General features: G+C 38.1%; 2 protein-coding genes and 2 pseudogenes across 3 annotated transcripts; 2 read left to right on the top strand and 2 right to left on the bottom strand.

The window, feature by feature from the left end:
- The first annotated feature begins 3,571 nt into the window (after positions 1 to 3,571).
- On the top strand, positions 3,572 to 6,020 carry LOC137743238 (lysine-specific demethylase JMJ30-like; annotated as a pseudogene). Its single transcript, XR_015953295.1, has 6 exons — positions 3,572 to 4,108; positions 4,308 to 4,516; positions 4,642 to 4,776; positions 4,890 to 5,034; positions 5,360 to 5,453; positions 5,646 to 6,020. The product of XR_015953295.1 is annotated as a lysine-specific demethylase JMJ30-like (transcript).
- A 104-nt stretch (positions 6,021 to 6,124) lies between these two features.
- LOC137741598 (UDP-glycosyltransferase 92A1-like) lies at positions 6,125 to 8,372 on the bottom strand (annotated as a pseudogene).
- A 1,759-nt stretch (positions 8,373 to 10,131) lies between these two features.
- LOC137742693 (carbamoyl phosphate synthase small chain, chloroplastic) lies at positions 10,132 to 13,925 on the top strand. The gene is made up of 10 exons (XM_068482627.2): positions 10,132 to 10,403; positions 10,799 to 10,931; positions 11,359 to 11,447; positions 11,532 to 11,592; positions 11,696 to 11,763; positions 11,890 to 12,018; positions 12,121 to 12,230; positions 12,602 to 12,949; positions 13,058 to 13,223; positions 13,520 to 13,925. Exons 1-10 carry the CDS (start codon positions 10,274 to 10,276, stop codon positions 13,567 to 13,569), a joined length of 1,284 nt encoding a protein of 427 aa, XP_068338728.1. The 5' UTR covers positions 10,132 to 10,273; the 3' UTR covers positions 13,570 to 13,925.
- Positions 13,926 to 14,315: 390 nt separating this feature from the next.
- On the bottom strand, positions 14,316 to 17,502 carry LOC137743841 (IRK-interacting protein). Its single transcript, XM_068483775.2, has 2 exons — positions 17,009 to 17,502; positions 14,316 to 16,016 (listed from the first exon to the last, which is right to left on the bottom strand). The coding sequence occupies exons 1-2, from the start codon at positions 17,246 to 17,248 to the stop codon at positions 14,472 to 14,474; spliced, it is 1,785 nt and encodes a 594-aa protein (XP_068339876.1). The 5' UTR covers positions 17,249 to 17,502; the 3' UTR covers positions 14,316 to 14,471.
- Between the last annotated feature and the right edge of the window lie 6,183 nt (positions 17,503 to 23,685).

Here is a 23,685-nt window from a genome sequence, read left to right as displayed (position 1 = left end):
TGTTTTTGTGCTTGTGTCACGTTTATGGTGATTTTTCTGACTTCTGGATACAAAAACAAATTCAGTTGAGGATGAAGATGAAGATGATGAATTTGATGATGTGGGAAGGTGGGATTTTATATAACAGTAGCTTAGCTCTTGTTTTGAGCCCAATTATAAGGGAAGGGGGCCAAAATCTAGGGCTGCGCATGGCTTGGGCTTGCTTGAGTTTACATTCCAATGTTAGAATTTCTTATCGGGAAATGATTTTCGCACGTTTTTTTTAGTTCTTTTTTAGCATATTTCATATTTGATTTTCAGTTTATTCAATATAAAGGTTAGAAATAATCGGTGTGTGGGGGGGGAGAGAAAATGAGTGCGAATATTACTTCTATTATCTTTTCTTTCGTAAAATGATATACTAGGTTACTTTAATATACAAGAAGGTGATTCAAACTCGAGCACGAGGGGACGAACACACTATTATGCACACCTGTCTTAAACTACATCTGCTTTTACATTATAAACTTTAATGTTTGAATGAAAGAATCATCTTTTTTGGGTTAACACTATTCTTCATCACTGCTAGTATATGCCCACACACAAAGTGTGTGAATTTTTTTTTCTTTTTTTTTTTTAAATTGAAGGAGAGAGGAAGAGAGTGGGAGAGAGCGAGAGGTTTATTTTTTACTTTTTATTTATTTTATTTTTTAATTTAAAATAAAAATAAAAATGTTAAAATCACCTATAGGCCTTAACAAAAAAAAAAGCAAATTTTTGTTTTGTAAAATTACTTTACTGTCCTTAACCATTTTGTTGTGATAGAAGACTAAAAAGTCTTTTCACCCTCTTTTGGTTGACAAAGAGAGTTCTATTAACCAAAAAAAAAAAAGGTTCAAATATCTTTAAATTTAGGTTTTAGATCGTTGATTACAAGTGTTTAAATACGAATTATAATAGATTTTGCATGGAAAAATATATTTTTGAGAACATGAATATAATAGTTTGTTATTTTAGTAAGAGAAATAAAAGAAAAACTAACAAAAATGTACAAGAAGGTTCCAAATTCTTGCAGGTGCCAAAATGACTACTCACATCCAACAAATTTTCTCTGACTTCGGGCATAGTTTACAATTTATCTTGGCTCGTCTCAAACTGTCTCGGCCACTGCATGATCTCATTTGCTTCGCCTTGATCTTTCGAGAACGGTTCAACTAATAACATGCTTGTTGCTACCCGTTCTCAAAAGATCAAGACATGGATTATAAGAAAAATTTCACCAAAAATATATTTTGTAGAATATGAAGATGATAGTTTGGTGTCATGGTAAGAGAAAAAGAAAACTTTAACAAAAAAAACATAAAATAAATAAAATTGATTGTTTGGGCGTAGTAAGATGCAGCAGAAGCAATGGAGGCCCATGAGGGTTAGGTTTTAAGAACGTGTGAATAGTAGCACATGAACAGTAATAAGTGAATAAAAGCGGGCTATAAAAATAACACGTTGAATTTGGCACATTTTAGTGTGCAGCGCACTTGAATTTTTTAACCCCGCCTCGTTTTGCGTCTCAAAAACCCACCCGATTTTCTATGTGTGAGCTCATCAGGTTTTGCATGCCTAGGCTTCCTTGTTTTGCATGAGCTGAGTTTACCTCCTGCCTTGTTTCACGTGTCACCTCGTGTTGCGTGTCAGAAGACCATCATTTTTTTTTGCATTCATCAGGCCTCGGTTTGCACGACGTATCCCACCTCATTTTTCATGCATGGAGATCAACTCGTTTTCTAAGCACCTTAGAGTTTGCCTCATTCTGCATGTGTGAAGCACGCCTCATCTTGTGTGCATGGGTTTGCCTCGCTCTGTATGCGAGGTGTTCACATCGTTTTGCGTGCCAAAAGCCCACCCTTTTTTTGTGTCCACGGAGCCTGCGTCGTTTTAACGTGCACAGAGCTAGCCTCATTTTCCATACGCTGGGCTTGCCTCGATTTGTGTGACGTATCCCTCCTCGTTTTTCATGCAGTGTATCCCACCTCGTTTTTCGTGCCAGAAACCAGCTCTATTTTCTATGAGGGGAGCTCACCTTGTTTTGCATGCCATGGTTCTTCTCGTTCTGCATGAGTTAAGTTCGTCTCGTTTGCGTGCGTCGAGCCCTCCTAACACACATTGTTTTGACAAAAATGCAAATTTATTATTTTCGCAAAATATTTTTCTTGAGCATTAAGTAAAACTTTTTAAGGAATTTGGAAGCAGTTTTACGGTTTACTGAGCAAAAAATGTATAGTTAGTAGAAGATTTAAGCCGAAAACTAAAAAAATAAGTGGAAAATATAGTAGTGAGGCCCATAACATTGTCAAATGGGGTTCTACACTCAAGAATCTCAATGGAAAGTCTCAACTTAGTTTTCAAAACTTCACAGTGAGGCCAGGTGAAAATAAATGGATTGAATGGTGATTTATGTACGAATTTACAAAATCGACTGAAAACCGTGAACATCCATGTTTTTTGTAAAAAATTTAAGTTTTTTATTTTCTTGAAATATTTTCCATCAGCATTAAGAAAACCTATATAATGTATTTCGAAGCGGATTTACAATTTATTGAGCAACAAGAGTATATTTAGTAGAATATTTAGATGTTAAAATGTAGAGATATTTAAGTGAAAAATATAGAGATGTTAAAATGTATATTTTTTAAAATCACATGTAGTGAGGCTTAAATAAAAAAATGGCAAAATTTTGTTTTGTTAAATAGTGTTTCACCCACTTTTGGTTGACAAAGTGGGTTATAATAATATGTAGTTTAGATTTAGATAAAAGAAAAACTAACAAATAAAAGGGTATAAATATCTTTAAATTTAGGTTTTAAATCATTGATTACAAGTGTTTAAATGCGAATTGTAATAGATCTTACATGGAAAAATATATTTTGAATAACATGAATATGATAATTTGTTGTACTGGCAAGAGAAATAAAAGAACAATTAACAAAAATGTACAAAGAGATGGGGTGCCATAAAGTCCCACTTGACTTTCTGGCATGCTCAAGAATTTGCATCATTTTTATAGATTTTTCTTTTATTTCTCTGATAATTGAAGAATGTGTCAATTGTTGAATCCGACTGTTTGACAAAGTTGTTGATTGAATCTAACTGTTCTGGAAAAAAAATGGATTGGACCTGTGGACCCATCTTGATTTGACCTGTTTTAGACGGGTTGTGTTAGGTCCGGTTTCAAAACTCAAATTTCTTATAATCGATCCGACCCGTCCTGTTACATTTTAAAACGAGTCTAGTCCGGTTCTTTCAAATTTGGGCCCGTCCCGGCCTGTGCCCTCCCCTAGTTGGCACAACTTGGAGAAATTTTTCAGTGCAATAGGAAAATAATCTGGTACACCAAGTGTCAAAATATAAATATTCTAACTAATTATATTATTACATTTAGTGTACCGATCCATATTTCCAACACATTGACCCAAAATAAAACACAACAAAAAACAAAACAAAAGAAAACAAAAAAGAGAAAAAATGGAAACCAAAAACCGCGCCAACACGTCGCATATATACTTTTTTAGTTTTTATCAACAAAGGAAATGTCTTTCGGATCTCTTATCAGTAATCAGTTAGAAAAATATCCGACCAAATCTGTCTACTCATTCCTTCTCCACCAACCGCCATGTCCGACGCCAACTCCGACCACCACGTCGACACCCCAATTCTGGATTCCGAGTCGACCCACCTTCTTCAATCCATCTCCGGGCAAGGCGGCTACGCCTACGTCAGAATGGCGTCTCGAGCCGCAGCCGGGGACCTCCGCGCGGGGGAGGCCACTCGCAAGATGGCCTGGGAGCAGCTCCACTCGGGTCCCTGGAACTGCGTTCTGCCAGTTTGGCGCGACGCCTACTCCATGGCCTGCTTCCACGTGGCCAAGCTCCATGTCGCCGCCGTTGAGTTCAGCGACGCTCTCCGTGCTCTCGATATGGGCCTCATCATGGGCGGCCCGCTCTTGAAGCCCGACCTGCACTCCCTCGTCTCCGTTGTCGCCGCCAAAGCCAGGGCCACTAGGGGTCGTCAGCAACAGCAGAAGTGTCCCAATTCGGACCGCCGATTGGTCCGGCAAGACGTCGTCTCGGAGGAGGTGAGGTTCGTCATTTCACATCAAATTTCACAGCCTTTTTAACTCTCATAGCTCAAAGGCAGCGTCTTTCTTTGCAATTCAGAGGATTAATGATATCCCAATTCCTAAAGTCCTCTGTTTTCAAAAGGGTAGCTTTGAAATTACTGAGGTTCTTTCAAATTACCGTTGATTTTTACTGTGTTTACATTTTGATTTGCAGTTGCTTGGAGTTTTGCCCAGAAAGTCACTTTCTTGTAAAATGGTTGTGAAGAGATCAGGTCTATCTTTGGAGGGATTTTGAGTGAGTACTTGTTACCAGGTTGCCCGGTGATAATAACCGATGGCATGGATCATTGGCCGGCCAGGAGTAAATGGAATGACTTGGATTATCTAACAAAGGTTGCCGGTGATCGCACCGTGCCAGTTGAGGTGAGTTTCTTCATAATGTAGTAGTACTAGTTTGTTGAAAATTGATGCTTGATTGAATTACTTCGTTCTTTCGTTGATTTTTTGTTATATAACTGAAAATTGGTAAAGTTTTGAATGCACTGCAGGTCGGGAAAAATTATTTGTACCCGGAGTGGAAGCAACAGCTTATTACGTTTTCCCAGTTTCTTGAGAGGATTCAGGCTAATGGCTCTGCTTCTGCTGCCCCAACGTATCTTGCTCAGCATCCATTGTTTGATCAGGTGTGTTCTTTTACACCGTTACCATGTTTTTAATGGCGATACGCCTACTTGTTGGGCTGGACTTTGCCAATTTTCCACCTACGTATATCTGACATCCCATTACTGATATGCAGATAAACGAGTTACGTGAGGACATATGTATTCCTGACTATTGTTTTGCGGCGGTGGTGGCGAACTAAGGTCTCTAAATGCTTGGTTTGGTCCGGCTGGAACAGTAACTGCATTACACCACGATCCACACCATAATGTTCTTGCTCAGGTATATTAGATTCAGTTTCCTAAAATTTAAGTATTTACATCATGATGTTGCCTTCTAGAGTGTTATGATTTACTTACTCAGTAGAATAATCATCCAGTAAGCTGGATTTACCGTAAAATTGTTTCAATTATGAGTTCCAGAGTTCGTTCATAGTTTTTCTAAGGGAACAAAAAAATTGTAATGGGATAGTTGTGTGTGATGGTGGATATACGAATCTCACGGAAAGAAAACAAAGGCTTGTATACTAAACGCATTGTCACAGTTCCATCTCTAAAAAGTAAAACCATGTGCATATCTAAAAGGTAAACCCATTGCTCATTTTCGGGTAGTTGGCAAAAAGTATATAAGGCTCCACCTTGCATCATTGTCCGAGGAACTCTATCCATATGCTGAGACCATGCTATGCAACTCAAGCCAGGTAATTACATTCTTGACCTTATTTTGTTGTGCTTAGCTTACTGATGCTACGTTGTTTTTCCATTCTAAACAATGAGTGCCTTGCCTGATTCCTTTATCTCTGATGAGGTCAATGTAGATCATATAGATGGAATCGGATTCCCTGTTCTGAAGCTCAAATATATATACTGATTGAAAAGACTTTGGTTTGAAGGTTGATCTAGGCAACATAGACGAGAACAAGTTCCCAAAGATGCGTGACTTGGAATTTCATGACTGCATTTTAGAGGAAGGTGATATGATTTATATTCCACCAAAGTGGTGGCACTATGTGCGATCTCTAACGCCAAGTCTCTCTGTTAGCTTTTGGTGGAGTGAGTGTGAAAGTTCATAGCTTTTACGGTGGAGTGGTATGCAGTTCGGAGCTTTTGGTGGACGAAGGATGAAAGCCCAGCTATGTCTTGCTTATTGTTTTTTATTATTGGCATAGACAGGGCAGTTTTCAGCTGCAACAAGACTACATTATCATGTATAAGCAATTCTGCTGAGTTTTACAGCATATCATTTCAACCTCTCTCTCTCTCTCTCTCTCTCGCGTTTCATTAATTGAGTCAGATTCGTTCAATTTGGTTTACAGTGTTATGCTACTGGATATTTTCTGATCATGTTATGTGCGATTGATTTGTACTTATATCAAATATTTGTGATTAGTTGGTAACTGAAACTGAACATCAACTGCAGAGAAGGGAATCAAAGTTAAGCAGACAAATTATAAAGGCAAGAAAACAAAATCATAAACCAAAACACTCTTAAGAACCGCGGCCTTTAAATTCTTTGTAAGTGCTAATTTTTCTCTCCTCTTTAGTAAAGTTTCATTTGGTTTTGAGTTCATCGTTTTCTTCGACCCTGTATGACATTGCAGCAGCTGTTAGAAAGTCTTCCAAAGCCATAGTAGAACACCCTTTGTATCCCTCCTCATCCTTCATGGCATCCCTAATAATCTCCTTTGCCTCGCTAGCTTTCCTTCCCATTTGCTTACCTTGCTCTGTCTCGTTCATCACCAACTCCAACTTCGCCAATATATTTTCCTTATGAACCTCACAACTCTTCCCCCTCGCTACTTCGACGCAAACTCCGACCTGCTCCACCAGATACTTGACGTTGAAAAAACTGTTCTGAAGCCAAAGGCCACCCAAGTAAAAGCACCCCATGAACAAGGGACTCACCGAGTTCCATCCACAATGGCTCAAAAAAGCAGAGGTTGCTTTGTGAGACAGTATTTCCACCTAAGGTGCCCATTTTTCAACAATTAGCCCTTTGTTTCGAGCTTTAATCCTCTGCACGAACCCTTCCGGAAACCACTCGTTCTCCTTGAACTCTGAATCAACATCATATTGCAATGGTTGCCTAACAACCCAAATGAAGTTTTTACCACTTGACTCCAATGCCACTGCCAATTGCATCATCTGAGACTTTGAAACTGTGTTTTGAGAACCAAATGAAATGTACAAAACTGCCAGTTTTTGCATGCTTCTGGTACGAGTCTGGATTCTTTTCCTGCCCTTTTAGTCCCGTTTCCGGATGATAGAAGAAGCGGTCCAACTGCCCAAACTGGCAATTTAAAGATCTTCCGGAGGTACAATAGCCCGGTTTTGTCTAGCTCCTCCACCATGTTGATTACCTATCCGTCAGTCTTCATGCACTCATTGAATGCTTTATGCACAAACACTGAAAAGGGGTCGGTGCCATTGCTCAGTCTAAGACTTTCTGAGAGCTGGGATATATGAAATTTCTTAGCTTCTGGAAAATCAGGCAGTGTGAATTCATATTCTCCGGATTTTGCTTTCAGATGAGGTAAATGCAAGCAGAAGGAGTAATAGCACACCATGCCGAACCCTCCAGCTATGGAGAACACAGCATGGGACATGCCAAACTCATGAGCTATCTCAATCGTCCACCCAAAGAAGATGTCAGTGATCATGCAAACCGGTTGGCGTAGTCCATTTCTTTCATGGACAAGACCGTGCATTAGGTTTCTGAAAGAAGGCTTGAGTGACAAGGAAGCTTGAAAGAGTTTGAGGATGAGATGGTAGGATAGGGAATTAGTGTTTTCGGCGTCACTGGGAAGACCGTGGTCAGAGCTCTTGAAAGGGATTTCGAGGAGGCGAATGGTGGTGTTCGGAGGGAGGGAGGAGCTGAGCTTCTTGATGTTGAGTGGGTATATTTGACGGTAATAAGATGGGAGAACAAGTTAATTGGGTGCCATGGAAATCCAATTTTATGTCCAGATATTTGGAAAAAAAAAAAAAATTAAAAAAAAAGGAAAAATAATGATGGGTTTATTTATGGAAATTCTTGTTCTTAGGCTCAGCATTCACTCTCAGACTCGTATAATGTTGTTAATTTCTTGATAATACGGATTAAATATGTAGTTTTATTTTTAAAAATGTATAATTCTTTGTGCTTTGCATTGCTTGTTGCGGTTTAGATTTGGCAGAGAAACCTTGGAAGACTTCAGATGCTAGGCTAGTGCTTGAAGATGGTTCAATCTGGAAAGCAAAGTCGTTTGGTGCTTCAGGGACCCAAGTTGGTGAAGTTGTATTCAACACATCCTTGACCGGGTGAGACAACTTATGATTTGGTATCTGCCAGCAACTTATCTTAACATTTTAACTTTGATGTCGGGTTCTGCATATTCGTGGAACTTAGCTGCATATTCGTGAGACTTAGCTGCGAATGGTGGTGTTCAGAGGAAGGGAGGAGCTGAGCTTCTTGATGTTTAGTGGGGTGTTGATTAGGGTTATGGTGCAACCTTTTCTGTGCTCTAGTTGTTGGGCCAAAGCTAGGAATGGAATTATATGGCCTTGTGCCATGAATGGGAACATAACTATGTGTTCCTTGATTTCTGCCATTGCTATTGAAAATTGAACGAAAAATATAGATGGATATTGTGTTGCTTACTATTCCTTACCAGAACCTGTGATATATATATACCAGAACCTGTGATATATATATATATATGTGTGTGTGTGTGTGTGTTCTATATTGTGTTGCTTACTATTCCTTACCAGAACCTGTGATAAATATATATATATATATATGTGTGTGTGTGTGTGTGTGTGTGTTCTATATTGTGTTGCTTACTATTCCTTACCAGAACCTGTGATAAATATATATATATATATATATATATATATATATGTGTGTGTGTGTGTGTGTGTGTGTGTGTGTCAAGAGAAAGGAGATTATTAAAGGGTTCATTTGGGATTAATTAGCATGCATGCACCGTCCTGGATTGGGAGCCACTCTGGATTTTTATGTCTGTTGCATGCAGACCGAGAGATTCAGACCATTCAATTTTAATCATACAACTCCTATTAGCCCATTTGACTTGCCCACTTCACAAAAATCCAAAAACTTGAATGGTCCAGATCTCTTTCTCTCTTTTTGAATGGTCCAAATCTCTAGGTCCATGATTTTCAAACATAAAAATCCAGAGAGAATCTCATTCCCTCTATCCTAGCAACTTGAGACCTGCCAACCCTGCCGGCAACAGTTGATATATCTTGGCAGCAAAGAATAAAGAGAATGAGAGAGATGGTGGGGGGCTAGGGTGGCTTTGTGGGCTAGCCCAGCCGAACTTCTCTCCACTTGTTCAAACCTTATATGCTTAATTCTTCTTATCTTTGCTTTTTTATTTCTCTCTTGATGCACCTAACTTTTTGTTTAACATGCCTTAATGGTCAGGTAACAACTGCAAGAGAAATTTATATGAGCAGCAAACATGGTACCAAATATTGTCTAAATCCTTTCCCATTGGCCAATATCAACATTAACTTTTAATGAATCCGAATGCAAAGACAAAAATGATCTAGAGAAACTGTGCAACCAAACTGAACTAAGTATATGTGAACTCATTGAAGCAATTTGTCATGGGAAGGTGAAACATGGGTGGCCTTTGGGAGCTGAACCTGAACAGTTTCACAATGCTAAGTTCTTGGGAGAAGAGGTCGGCGTGTGTGTGGAGGCGGCGAGAGGGCGGAGCTGCATCTGCATGGTTAAAATAAAGAATGCTTGTCTTGTGAGGTTAGGGACATGATCAGAAATGCCATAAAAGATGAGGGGTAATAAAAGAATATTCACCTATTGTCCGTTGATTACGCCTTTCGACATGTTCTTAAGCCTTGACTCACCCTCCGTGGACAAACCTTGCGGAGGAACCTTATCTCAAACTTAAAGCTGCCAATCTATTGAAGAAATCAATGAAAATCAAGAGAGGAAAGTGATGAATTAGATAGACTTGTATGTTTGTAGCTTTGTTCCAAAGTTGATGATATGAACGAATGATAATATTTTGTTACATTCAGAAACCTTAATGAACAAATGTCTAAATTATAAACTAGGATAAAGATTTGGGCCAATTCTAAAGTTAAAAATGGATATTGTTATCTACACACTCATTTTTACCTCTCACACACGTTTGTTAATTTTTTGTCATAGATCTTCTTCATTTTTATTTTTTTGACCAAACAATATTATCTATACTAAGAGGGTGGGAGAGTAGCTAAGCCTCACAATGGGCTTGTAATAATAAAATTCAAATTTATATTTGACGAGAATTGAACTTAAGATTTTTCACTTATAAATGAAGTAGAATATCATAAAACTGTAGTATTAATACTCTTCAATTTATTTAGTCCAAAGCAAAAAAAATTAAAACATTTTTATGAATACCCACAAAAAGGGGACAACGTATCTCTCTCTCTCTCTCTCTCTCTCTCTCTCTCTCTCTCTCTCAGTTAGCAAAGCCAAATAATCCACTGCCGCAACAGAGAGAGGAGAATGGCCACGGCAGCTATGGAATTAGCTCTTAGAAATCCGTCGACTTTATTCAATCCCAAGTCTCCAAAACCTTCAAAGCTTCGCGCTTTCACTCTCAGATGCTCCTCCGCCACCTCAACCGCCGTCCCAGGTGCTGCTCTGCCGCTACCTCTTGTTTCAATTGTTTTTCTTTTAGTATTCCAACTTTCCCGTTACGTTAATGCGCATGAATATTCAAAAGGTTTGTTTTTTATTAGAAAAAAAAAAAGAGTGTGTATATTTGACGGTAATAAGATGGGAGAACAAGTTAATTGGGTGCCATGGAAATCCAATTTTATGTCCAGATATTTGAAAAAAAAAAAAAATTAAAAAAAAAAAAGGAAAAATAATGATGGGTTTATTTATGGAAATTCTTGTTCTTAGGCTCAGCATTCACTCTCAGACACGTATAATGTTGTTAATTTCTTGATAATACAGATTAAATATGTAGTTTTATTATTAAAAATGTATAATTCTTTGTGTTCTGCATTGCTTGTGGGGGTTTAGATTTGGCAGAGAAACCTTGGAAGACTTCAGATGCTAGGCTAGTGCTTGAAGATGGTTCAATCTGGAAAGCAAAGTCGTTTGGTGCTTCAGGGACCCAAGTTGGTGAAGTTGTATTCAACACATCCTTGACCGGGTGAGACAACTTATGATTTGGTATCTGCCAGCAACTTATCTTAACATTTTAACTTTGATGTCGGGTTCTGCATATTCGTGGAACTTAGCTGCATATTCGTGGGACTTAGCTGCATGTCTTAACATTGTAATGTTTTGTAGGAATAACCTTTTGAGCTTGGTAGTATAATAACCAGAGTACTAGGTGATTATTTGTTAGCCTTCTCAGACTGTCTTCAACCTGAGCGATTATGTGAAGTTCATAAAGCTCCTATGTTTCTTTCTCCCATTCCGTAGTGATGATCACACTTTGGTTAACGTAATTTTGGTACTTGTATTATTGAACTAGTTACCTCGTCTTTGGTTGGGCATCAATGTCCAAGAATTGATAAGTTCAGCATGAGTATTATATGGAGTCTGATACACATGCATTGTACATGTTTACGCAGGTACCAAGAAATTATTACAGATCCTAGTTATGCTGGCCAATTTGTCCTGATGACAAACCCACATATTGGAAACACTGGTGTAAATTTTGGTAGGTGGAGTTTTCTTTCTCTACTTTTGAAATTTATGCTGTCTTGGATATGCTGAATTACGAAATTGGTGTTGTCCTTATCAGATGATGAAGAATCAAGGAAATGCTTCCTTGCCGGTTTAGTGATCCGAAGTTTAAGTATCAGGTGTGCTTCCTTGCTGTAGGAATATTAATATCAGCTGCTTCCGTGATTGAGCTGTGCTCAGTTTTGACAATAAACTAAACTGTGTGTCTTTAAAAATTTGCAGTACGTCAAATTGGAGATGTGCAGAAACAATTGGTGATTATTTAGCAGAAAGAAACATCATGGGAATTTGTAAGTTAGACCCGGTCATCAATATTTAAGGCACTAATATTTTGAAGAATTTTGTTAGTTGGTGTGCTAAGCTGTATGTGTGTAAATCTCACTCTTTGTGTCCCATGCTGATTGATTATGCAACAGATGATGTTGACACACGTGCTATCACCCGAAGACTAAGGCAAGATGGAAGCCTTATTGGTGTTTTGAGCACAGAGCAGACAAAATCAGACGAAGAACTATTGGAAATGTCTCGTTCGTGGGACATTGTTGGTAAGGATTAAATCAAGCTAGTTGAATAAGTGAAAGGATTTAACAGAAGAAAAACAACGTCGAAGGATTAAAGTTCCAAGATTTATTGTTTTAATTTTGCAGGGGTGGATCTAATAAGTGGTGTGTCTTGTAAGGCCCCTCATGAATGGGTTGATAAAACACATTCAGAGTGGGCATTTAACTCCAGCAAAAGAGATGGAGATGCATTTCACGTAAGTCAGCATTGAGTCAAATTTGAATTCCTTCCGGAATGTTTGGTATCATTTTCGTTTTTTGTTTTTAAATTAAAGAGAGGGAAAAAGGAGAGGAGAATGAGAACAGAGATGAAGGGAAAATATGTAGGATGGTTTTGGAAGTAAATGCTTTTTAGTTCTAATTGTATCCTATTATTCTTACTCTCTTCGTCACCACTCACCACTCACCACTCACCTCTCATATCTTGTTTCTCTCCTCCTCCATCCCTTTATCTCTTTAACTAGAAAACAAAAGGGAAACACATTTGCTAACGGACCAGTATTGCTCCGATGTTGGTACTTTGGTCTTAGTTGACCTTTTTTCTTATTCCTTTCGGTATGAATTGAAGGTTGTTGCATATGATTTTGGAATCAAGCATAATATACTCAGGCGCTTGGCTTCGTATGGTTGTAAAATCACTGTTGTGCCTTCAACATGGCCAGCTTCAGAGACTCTGAAAATGAGACCAGATGGGGTCCTTTTCAGCAATGGCCCCGGAGACCCATCTGCTGTTCCTTATGCTGTTGAAACAGTCAAGGAAATTCTTGGGAAGGTTCCCGTTTTTGGAATTTGCATGGGCCATCAGTTGCTTGGCCTGGCATTAGGCGGTAAAACTTTCAAAATGAAGTTTGGCCACCATGGAGGAAATCATCCAGTCCGTAATCTTCGTACTGGAGATGTTGAGATAAGCGCTCAGGTATCTCAATCATATAAATTTTATGATGTTCGAAATTTTTGAACTGTCATCCTGAAGTAAACATGTCAAAGTGATGGACATCTGTGAACCTCATTAATTTTGTCACAGAATCACAACTATGCAGTTGAGGCTGCATCACTTCCCAAGGGTGTAGAAGTAACTCATGTTAATCTCAATGATGGAAGTTGTGCTGGTCTTGCCTATCCTGCACGAAACATCATGTCTATTCAGTACCACCCTGAAGCATCCCCGGGACCTCATGATTCAGACTACGGTAATGTGAATTGTGTTTCTACATACTAATAAGTAAACATTAAATTTAGTAGTATTTTATGTGGTAGGTGCTTGCACCAACTAGAGACATGCACTATTAACAGGAAATCTAGGAATTTCATCATCTACTGAAAGGTGAAACTAGAGCTCATAGCAATGGCGGCTTTTCTTTATCCTGTTGCTTCTTTCTAGCTACTTTCTATCACAATTACGATACCATTTCTTTATAAAGTTACATATTGTGTTAACGTTACGTTACAAAAAAAGTTCAAGGGAATTTTTTTTCTTTTGCTGCAGTTTTTAGCGAATTCATAGAGCTGATGAAGAAAGTAAAAGTAAATGCATGAAGGTATCTGCACTGAGCTTCAGTTGATGGACGGCATGCCCTGAGGGGGCGAGGGTTCGAATTGTCATAAACAAATCCAGCCTCTGCTCGTATCTATGGGATTAACATTTACGGTTGCAAAAACCTTGTTAGGAGTTCCACCCCGTCTTTTCTAGTCATGATGCTGTTAGCGACCGAAATTTTGAGATGAATATTTGCCACGCTCGAAACTTTGCTCTAATTGATTCGTTTGTTCTTGTTTTGTTTGCTTTACTTGGTTCAATAGAATGGTTATTCTACAATATCAGTTACATTGTTTGCTTCAGAATCCATGAGATCAGTGGTTGCATAATTTAATGGTGATGATACTTTTTTGCATTTGGTGAATTGTCTCATTTATAAGCAGGTACTGGTTCAGGGGGAAGGAGTTGGGTCATACCGCCTGACCAGTTGATTGGTCCGACCATCTAAATTCTAATGGACTGATGCCACATAACTAGTAATTTGCCATGTAGACCTTCACTGATAACCATATTAACACAATACCAACAACTATATAATTGAAAGTATGAATTGTCTTGGACGATATATGTCGAGCGGAAGGGAGAATGTCGGCTTGAGTAACGCAAATATTGGTGAGAATCAAACCCCAAAAACCGAAGGGGTCCCCCGCAAGGTTCGTCTACGGAGGGTGAGTTAAGGGCCTAAGATCAGGCCGAAAGGCGTAATCGACAGACAACAGGTCAATATTAAAGGAGGCATAGTGAATAACAAACCAATCTTTATGTCAGCCTCTACTTTAAACATCAAAGGTACATACTTCCTCATGTTGAACAATTAACCCATAAAAAATAAATTAAAAAACCTAAAAGAAGGCAATAATTGATTGATAAAAAACTAAGAAAAAAATTTAAAGAGAAAGGATCAATTTACTGAACCTGCAGACTTGTATCTGCAAAGAACCTTACACCTTAAAACCCTATCCTGAACATAAAACCCCGGCATTACCATAATCTTAACCCGGCTCGGACCGTGCGATCTCTGCCTGTCCATGAACATGTCTTCCATGTAGTGTGGATCAAAGCTCCTATTCTCCTCCACCCTCAGAATTCCGAGAGGCGGATTGAACGAAAATGCAAGCAAATGAAGCAACCATATGCACTTGGTAGCAACAAAGAATGCTTGAAGAACCTGCTCCGGCCACGGCCTTGTCCAATTTAGTGTTGTAATGATGCAACTCATCTTCTGATCACAAAACTTACTGAATTCTTCGCAGTAATACTTCGTTCCCTTTCTTAATACTTCATTCCAGCTCAAGTTTCTGAGGGCAACGAAGGAAGAGAACTGCGCTTGGCGTGCTTGGTGAGGGTCTAAAATCTTTGGCGAGCCATTTTTCTGAAACATACAGTTCTCGAAGTCTTGGTAGAGTGACTGGTTGATGATGGCTTCCAAATGGTACAACACTGTCTTGGAGTACTTAGAACTCAATGACAATTTGAACGGCTCGAGAAGCATGTTCAAATTGTCCACCAGGGTGTTATCCGTTACCTCGATCTGCGCTACAAGGATCTTGCAGAACTGTCTTACAGACAGTCGTGATTCCGATACTATCTGTAAGAAACCTTCCACCATTACTTCCTCGCTGACCGGCATTAGGTTTTCTGCGTTCCCGTCGTTGGATTTGCCACTCTTCGGAAAGTTCCCAAGCTTTTCAGGGATTTGGATCTTGGTATGTGTTGCTTGTCTCAAAGCTCTCTTCAGCTCTTCACAGTAAGTTTCCAAGTAGTCCATCTTCTGTTTCAGCTCCCCGAGCGAAGATCTCATCCCCGAAACCTCCATTAACGCGGCGTCTCTATGCTCATTCGCTTCTATGAGCTCTTTCCTCAACGTCTCAATCGACATTATCCCCAATTCCCTATAAACCTGAGAAACTTCCTCTGATTCTGTTCGGTTTGGAGAGCTTTCGTTCTTGTGCTTCTTCCTTAACTTCGGAAACAACCACGAAATCACTCCCCGGCTTTTTGGCTGCGATTGAACAGACGAATGTGATTCTGTCAACGGCACAACAATGTTAGAATTCCTGCAGTTCCTCATCCCAATCTCCGAATCGCTTGTTATGGTCGCTGGCTTGCATCGATTACATGATGAAACCGAGTTGAAATCCCCCAAACTATTTCGCCTTCTCGACCTGAAGTATTCATTGGCGGGTGATGTTTGAAGCACAGTGATGTTGTTTGCATATGAAGAGCTTGTAACAGATTTGTGATCCTCAGCTGGACAAGCATGGGACTCTAAGTTGGCGAAATCGGAAGGGAACCCTTTTCTTGAAGATGAGTTTTCCTTGTAATTTGATGCAACTGTTTCATCCCCATTTCCTTCTAGCCCACTGTACTCGTCCCAACTCTCGGATAGCGTTCGATTCATCGTCGGAATTTGTTGAAATCCAGGCAATGGTTCATCTGCGTAACTCTGTAAAATGTCTCCAAACTTAGTGAACTCTTCAGCATTAGAAACCACAAAATACAATCCTTATTAATTTTTTTTTTTTTTAAATACGAAAATCTAAACTACTCTAATATATGATGGGACGAATTCAAACTTTTTAAGGACTTAGCCAACAGGCCTAATTTAAGTATCCATAAAATACAGCATTTGAGTATTAGATTTAGGTTGCGAAGAGTTTGTGATTTTCACGCTCCAATTTTCTCCTTCTGTCGTCCCTTTTTTGTGTTCTGAATTTTCTTTTGATATATCCAATCCAAAAGCTAGAACAATGTATTGGGCCGAAAATAAGATTGCAAAAAATCACCACCTTTCATTTTACTGAAAATAATAACTTCTTGGTCTATCATGTGGGAACTTGATGAAGGAAAAACACATCATTGAATCATTGAAAGATTACAACAACAAAGTCTTACCCTATTAAGTGGCGTCGGCTGTATAAATCATAAAATGCTATTGTATTTGTTTTTGCACCAAATATTCCGTTAGCTCTAAATACACCATTATAAAAAAAAATTATAGTCATAAAAAATGTTCCCCTTCACTCATTAGTTCTATAAAAATGTTTAAAACTACATTATTAGAAATAATTATATATTAGTTCTTGATTCAAGTGGTCCATAATATAATTGGGAACTAAAACTACATTATACACCAAAAATGTTCATTAGAAAACCAAGAACAAAAATTTCTCACGATGACAAAGAAAACAAAGCAAATTCCAGGTTAGATAATGAAAACGAAAAATGGCGAAAAAAAACTTCTACTGCGAAATTTTTTAACCGAATAGTGGCACGCTCGCAATCACAAAAAATCACCCTCATAAATTAAAACCATATTATAAACCAAAAATATTAGTTAAAAGAAAAGGACAAATTGCTCACAACAAGTAAGTTAAACAGAACAAATTCAAGAAACCAGAGGATGAGAAATACAGAATGTCGAAAATTTCGACTCACCGGAGTGAAAACAGGGTAGTCTTGGGCAGATAACTGAGAGGCAGGGCGGGAGGCCGGGGAAGAAGAAGGAAACCTGAGATTTGCAGGGCTGCTTCCTTGAACCAGAGCAGCATGGAGAGCTCTCAGCTCCACTGCTTTGGCAATGGCGGCTTGGATTTCCTGCCTGCTGACATCATTTTTGACATGGGAATTATTCCCTTGGGGTTGAAAATTGTTACTATTTGTAGTAAAAGAAGCCATGAAAAACCAGAGAGAAAAACAGAGGAGGGCAGAGGAGGAGTGGGGTGAGATTGTTCAGGGAGAGAAACGAACAAAGAGAATGGAGGAGTGGGAATCTAATGGTTGGATTTGATGTGAAGAGATGAAGATCATATCTACAGTGGAATCTTGGAAAACCAGAAGTTAGAGAGAGAGAGAGAGAGAGAGAGGGATACCCTAAGGCCAATGAGCTTTTCTCTTGGTTCTTGGTGGATTTTGATAGAATGTGAGCATGTGAAGCACAGAGAGAGAGAGAGAGGGTAATTCTTACTCACCGAAGCAGCTTCATTGTAAAGTAAAATTATCAAAATGCCCTTATAGCCATAGTTTCCTACAATAACCATGCAACCAAAACATGAGGTGTTGGTACTACTGTGAACATGATTGCTTGGTACTATGGGAAGAAATTCTCCACTCTCTATGTTCCACTCAATTGTTTGTACTTTCAAGAAGTGATGATGCCCACTTTAATTGTGAAATACTCTTTATGTTATCATGGCAATTGATGATATAAGTGAGTTGGTCCTTTTAAGTTCATGTGCATGTGATTGTACATGCTGCTTCTTCTTTCAATAGGGTAAAACAAAAATGAAAAGAATGTGATTAAATTGACGATGATAAGAGCTACAAAACTCACGATAATAATTTTTGTCTAGTTAAAGCTAAAATTCAAGAAGATGAGCATATGAAAGAAGGCTCATGAAACTGTAGTTTTTTTTACTTAGTAATACCTTCTACTCTCCAAATAGTTTGGAAATCATTTGGAAGTATATTATCCTTTATGTTTGCATTTGAGGAAATATAAATCCTAGTACAAAGATTTTAATTTTAGTGGCAGAGCATTTCTTCATGGATTTATTGTCAGAGTATGAATTAGTGGTAAAGTACTTATCTTTGCACTTGCAATCAGAACGAGTATAAATGATAGAGTGTTTATCTCTGCATTTACAATTAAAATGACAACTAAATAAAGTACTTATCTTTGCACTTACGATCATAGATCGATTCTCATGCTCTCATTTCCACCATCAAGCTTTAATTTCCATCATCTAGCTTTAGACAATACATTTTTAGAAAAAAAGTTTGAAGAAAAAGTAAATAAATAAGGGTCTTATGTGTAAGTGAATGAGGAAAGGGTAGTTTGGTCCATAAATAAAAAATTTCTGAGCTGTCCAAGGGCCGAAAGGGGAGTTGGGGACTGGGGACAGAAATATCGAAAACCTTCCAAACACTCGTTGTCATGCCGTTCTGTAATTAGTGAATCTTGTAAAGTAGTGCTACAGCGGGGACCAAACGGGCCATTACCCTCTCCCAGTATATTTACCAAATTACCCATGCTTAGATTTTATGTTTGGAGTCATGGGAATGAAAGAAGCAGGGGTAGTAAATGAAATAATGACTTTATTGGAAGGCCCTTTGTTTATTTTGGAAAAGGAATTCCATGTAGGATTAAGGAAATATTTAAAGTTTGTGTCGTTGTTTGACCCTTACAAAGTAGTTTGAGTGAGTATAATACTTATATACAAGAATTAGACAACCTGAGTTTGATACTTACAACACTACTGCTACATTAGTGTGAGTTCAAGATATTAATATTACACTGATAAGTTTAATATATCACACTCAAATTCTTTAGGCCACTATTAAAGTATGATTCCTTTACAAATTAAATATATTAGTATCACACTCAGTTTTTCCGATCTTCTTCTTTTCAATAACTTTGTTAAGAAGAAATGACTAAGGATGTTAACTTTATGATCGATCACCAACTTCCCACCCAAAAGCTAGAGTGGTTTGTCAACCTCCACATGCAGAAAAGTGTTTATTTTATTTTTTTAATCAACTTCATTTCACGGATTATGCTTAAATTAATCACAAAGTCATCTTTTTGAAAAAAATAAAATAAAATAGATTTGAAATTTTGCATATTCTGTCCTCAATGAAACAAATTTGAACTTATTAGTTTCTTGTTTAGAATGAGTTAAAGTTGGCTTAGTTTATGCCAAATTTACTATGTCTTAATGTTCACTTGATTATGCCTTATATTTAGTGACTTTTTCGGTGCAACTGTGTACACCACTATGTGATATTGACACACGGCCGTTTTCTTATTGATTTTAGCTATACACTTTGAGTTTGATACACCTTTGATAGAAAACACGAAAATCCTAACTTAATTCTATTTAATGACATCTTAAATTGTTATAGAAGCAAATGGTCAAATAAAATATATATATATATATATATATATATATATATTTAAGCTCATCTTTCTTGAAGGAGATGAAGGAAAGTCATACCACGTTAGGGTTTCCCATTGCTTGCTACTCACTACACTGTCTGCCTATCATGTTGGTTCAACATAATTAAGTTCTATACTTTACAATAATCTTGATATTTGCAATAAAAATTGGTGATTATCTTACATAATTAATCATACCGTGGATGGATGGGCATTGCATACATCATGTGTGTTCAAATGGGCTGAGAGTTAAATAAATAGAGATTATATTCATACATCACAAATTATTTCTCCTACATCTTTTTAATTTTTTAATATTTTCTACACACCACTAACATTTGATAAATTAATATTAAAAAATTAAAAGGATGTAAAAAAAGTAATTTGAGGTGTGAATATAATTTCCCTAAATAAAAACGAGGGTGTATGTGACAGCCCGTTTCGAAACTTTTAAAACGTACGCGTGAAAAGACGATTTTGCCCCTAGAGCGATTTCTTTACGTTTTGTGGTTATTTTTGGTTGGTTGTTGGCTGATGGTGGACCACACATTCCCCCACACACACACACACTCACCCTTTCCCTTTCCCGTGCCATTCCCCTTCCCATTTTCCATCCAAACGTACGGACACACACCCAAAACCCATCAAATCTTCACAGATCGAAGAAACAAAGTACATATCCATGCTCGTGAGGTTCATTGGAGTCTAACCATACCCATTTCAGGTAAGGATACCTTCGTTTTCACGTTGAACTCGGGATACCCGATTTTGGGTACTGTTCATGCACACGTAATTTCTTATGTTTTTGGGAATTTTAAGCTTGTAGGAAGCTTAGTGAGGTCCTTAGGAGGCTTGGGGTGGTTCGTTTGAAGGTTTTGGACGTCGGGATCACGAGTTTCGAGGTTGGCCGGAGTTGGGGGTATTTTCCAGGTGAGATTTCGTGGATTTTGGCACTTGAAAGTGGTATGATCTTGTTCCTTTCGTTGTAAGCTTCATTTTGGTACCAATTTTGTGAAATTTGGTTGAAAAACGAAGAAGATATCACGATTTGAAAATTTCCCGATTTTCCAGCGCCGGCGACGGCGTCGGAGCCTCGCCGGAAAAGACGACGGAATATTCCGTCAAAACTGACGGAATATTCCTAACACCGTTGACAGAAACCGTTAGAGATAACGGAATATTCCTGACGGCGTCAACTGACGCCGTCAGCGTGCCAGGCACGTGCCTGCGCGTGGCCGGCGCGTGTGCCCGTGCCTTGGCCGGCGCGTGGGGGCGCATGCGACGGTGAAAAATTATTTTAAAAATATGGGGTTGATCCTGATGTTGAGTAGATCACGTTGGTGTATTCATACACCCTATTTGAGCATTGTATGAGAAGTTATTTCTTAAATTTGGTTATGTGCTTTAAAATTAACGTTTTTATAGTTGTTTCGCATATAGGTGAATCCTATCCCTAGGACGAGCGTGGTCACTCGAGGCAGGGGGGCTACGACCCTTCCACTTACCAGTGAGTGGGCTTTTGGTTTTCCGTATATACCTATATACTTATATTTTACCCAGAAAGTGATTTAAACGTTTATTAGTTATATGCCATATATTATATTGCCATTTGTTATGCATGGTTAGTTGCATTTATATATGTGTATGTATTGGTGCTGCGGACGCACAGGTAAGTGCCAGGTAAGTGTAATTCATGTTTACATTCAGTAGTGATTTGAGATGCATAGAGAGCTCATAACCTGCACCCCCGGTGTTAGTGCTCCCGCCCAGAGTTGGGCACAGTCCTTCACGTGATGTTCACCTCCCGCACCACACGCTCAGCTTGGATCCAAGTTAGGTGCACAGTCCTGTCGTACAGACCACTTTAGGTGGTTCCGACTCGTAGGTGACCCGCGATTATTCGCCCAGCTTTCACGTGATCGTAGCACTTGAGCGTATATATATGTTACACCCAGGCCTGTCGTACAGACCGCTTAGGTGGTTCCGACTTATGTGCAGGTCTAGTTAGTGAGATTGAGATTTGAGCTTTAGATTCAGCCGTACAGGTCACGTTAGGTGACTCCGGCTGACAGTTTATATGATATTGATGTGATATTACCTGAGCACTTGCATTTCATTTTGAGGTTTTGGCATAGCATATTCTTGAGCATTGGTATATATATCTATATATCTATTTTCTGGGAAGTATACAGGTTTTACGGCGAGGGGTTAGAACTTATTTATTAAATGGTTTTCGAAAAGCTTTGTTTTTGCCCACTCACGCTTTTGTTTTGCACCCCTCCAAGTTCTAGTTGGCTAGCACGTTTGGTGGTTTCCCTGAGGATTTTCCCGGCATATCTGACAGACGATCACCAGCGTAGGGCCACCTTCGGGTGTACTTTTGTTGCGTCATTTTCTCCCGGACTGCTTTAGGCTTTATGCTCTGAACTTAGCGTCACACTTACGCTTGCACTTGTTGTTATTACTTTATGTAAGACTAGTTTTTATTTATTCGTATTACTATTTCCATTATTATTTTATTAGCTTCCGCACTGTGCACATGGTTACGTCACTTCCACGTGACGGCTAGCATGCCCTGATCTAGATCGGGGTGTGTCAGTGTATTTGAATGATAATATGCAATCAGTTCTTACTTTTATAGTTTTCAAGTTAATAGGCCAATAATTAAAAATAATGGTTGACAAGATGGGTGTAATATATTATAATATGGATAGATAAATACATCTGTATGAGCCTTTCTCTATCATTTAACTTATTTAATTTATAATTAAGTATTTAAACAAAATTAATACAAAAACAACTAAATTTTATCCTAATAAGTGGGGTCAGCTGTATAAATCATAAAACGTCATTATGCTCGGCTTTGCGCCAAGTCTTCCGTTAGCTTCAAGATTACATATATTTTATTATAGTCTCTTTCAAAGTCTTCATAGGTTTTGCTTTACCTTTTTTATTTTGAGTCTCCATCTCATAGTCGCATCTTCTAATTGTTGCATTCATTTAGTTATATTTTTCATCTAACAAAGTGTTTTTTTGTACAAAGTTTATATAACCAAACAGTTTTGAATATGAAAAGAAAAAAAGTTTCGAATATGGACGATTTTTGGTAGGGGTGAACATTTAAGGACTTCAAATACAGACGATTTCAAATTGCTAAAATGCATTGTGCAAAAAATAATGACATTCTTTTTCTTAAAATAAGGACATCCTTCTTCTTGTTTAAAAATAAGGACATAGATAATAATCATAATACAGAAAATAATATTGCAGGCAGATAACCCTAAACCCTAACTTGATGGTAATTTAGTTTTTCCAGTGAAAATACCAACCACAAATATCAAAACAACTTCTTCTGCTCTATCACTTTGTGCGTGGTTTGTGCACTGTGTCCTTTATATACATATACATAATTGTATATACACACAGTCACACACATATACATATAAGTTCAAAAATATATTGTGCCATTTTAAAGTACATATTCTTTTTACAAAGCTGAGTTCAAAGCAAGAAGCAGAAAGAGATACTGTACTAATATTCTTGCTGGACTTCTTCGGATGATGCTTAATTTTGTCATGTTTTGATTGTTTGATCATAGTAAAAGTGGATTGATCATAGTAAAAGTGGATTCGCGAGGGTTTTATTTTATCACCCACTCCTCATTACCAAAACTAGGGTTTTTACTTTTTTTTATTTTATAGCATTTCATGTCGCTGTTGTTACCCGTGTCTTTGTTCTTTGTGGGGATCCACGTTGTGTCTGTTCTTTTGCAGTTCTTCTTAAACAAATTGATTAGGGTTACAATTAGGGTTAGGTACTTGTTTTGTTTCCTTCTTCTCTTCTTAATTAGTAAATAATACAGATTCTTTGTTTCTTCTTTGTTTGTGCAGCTGTCTTCATGCCATATAGAGTGGATTTTGATCCGAAAATGTGGGATCATATTGCCTTGTCGATATCGTTCATTGCTATCGTACAAGTTGAGGAACTACCAATTAGCTTCATTGAAATAATACTACTGTAGTCTGTAGGCCCTAATTAGAATTATGGATGTAGCAAAATGGGTTATTTTATTATGGCTAACTAGCCAAGGTCTTCCATAGTAGACTAGAAAAAATGAATTTCATATCAATATATTGAACTCATATAGAAATCACACTCCTACAGTATGCGAGAAAAT

The sequence above is a fragment of the Pyrus communis genome, chromosome 11, assembly GCF_041283825.1.
Source record: "Pyrus communis isolate YQ-2024b chromosome 11, ASM4128382v1, whole genome shotgun sequence".
Classification (NCBI taxonomy): Eukaryota; Viridiplantae; Streptophyta; class Magnoliopsida; order Rosales; family Rosaceae; genus Pyrus; species Pyrus communis.
This window is presented reverse-complemented; position numbering and strand designations above follow the sequence as displayed.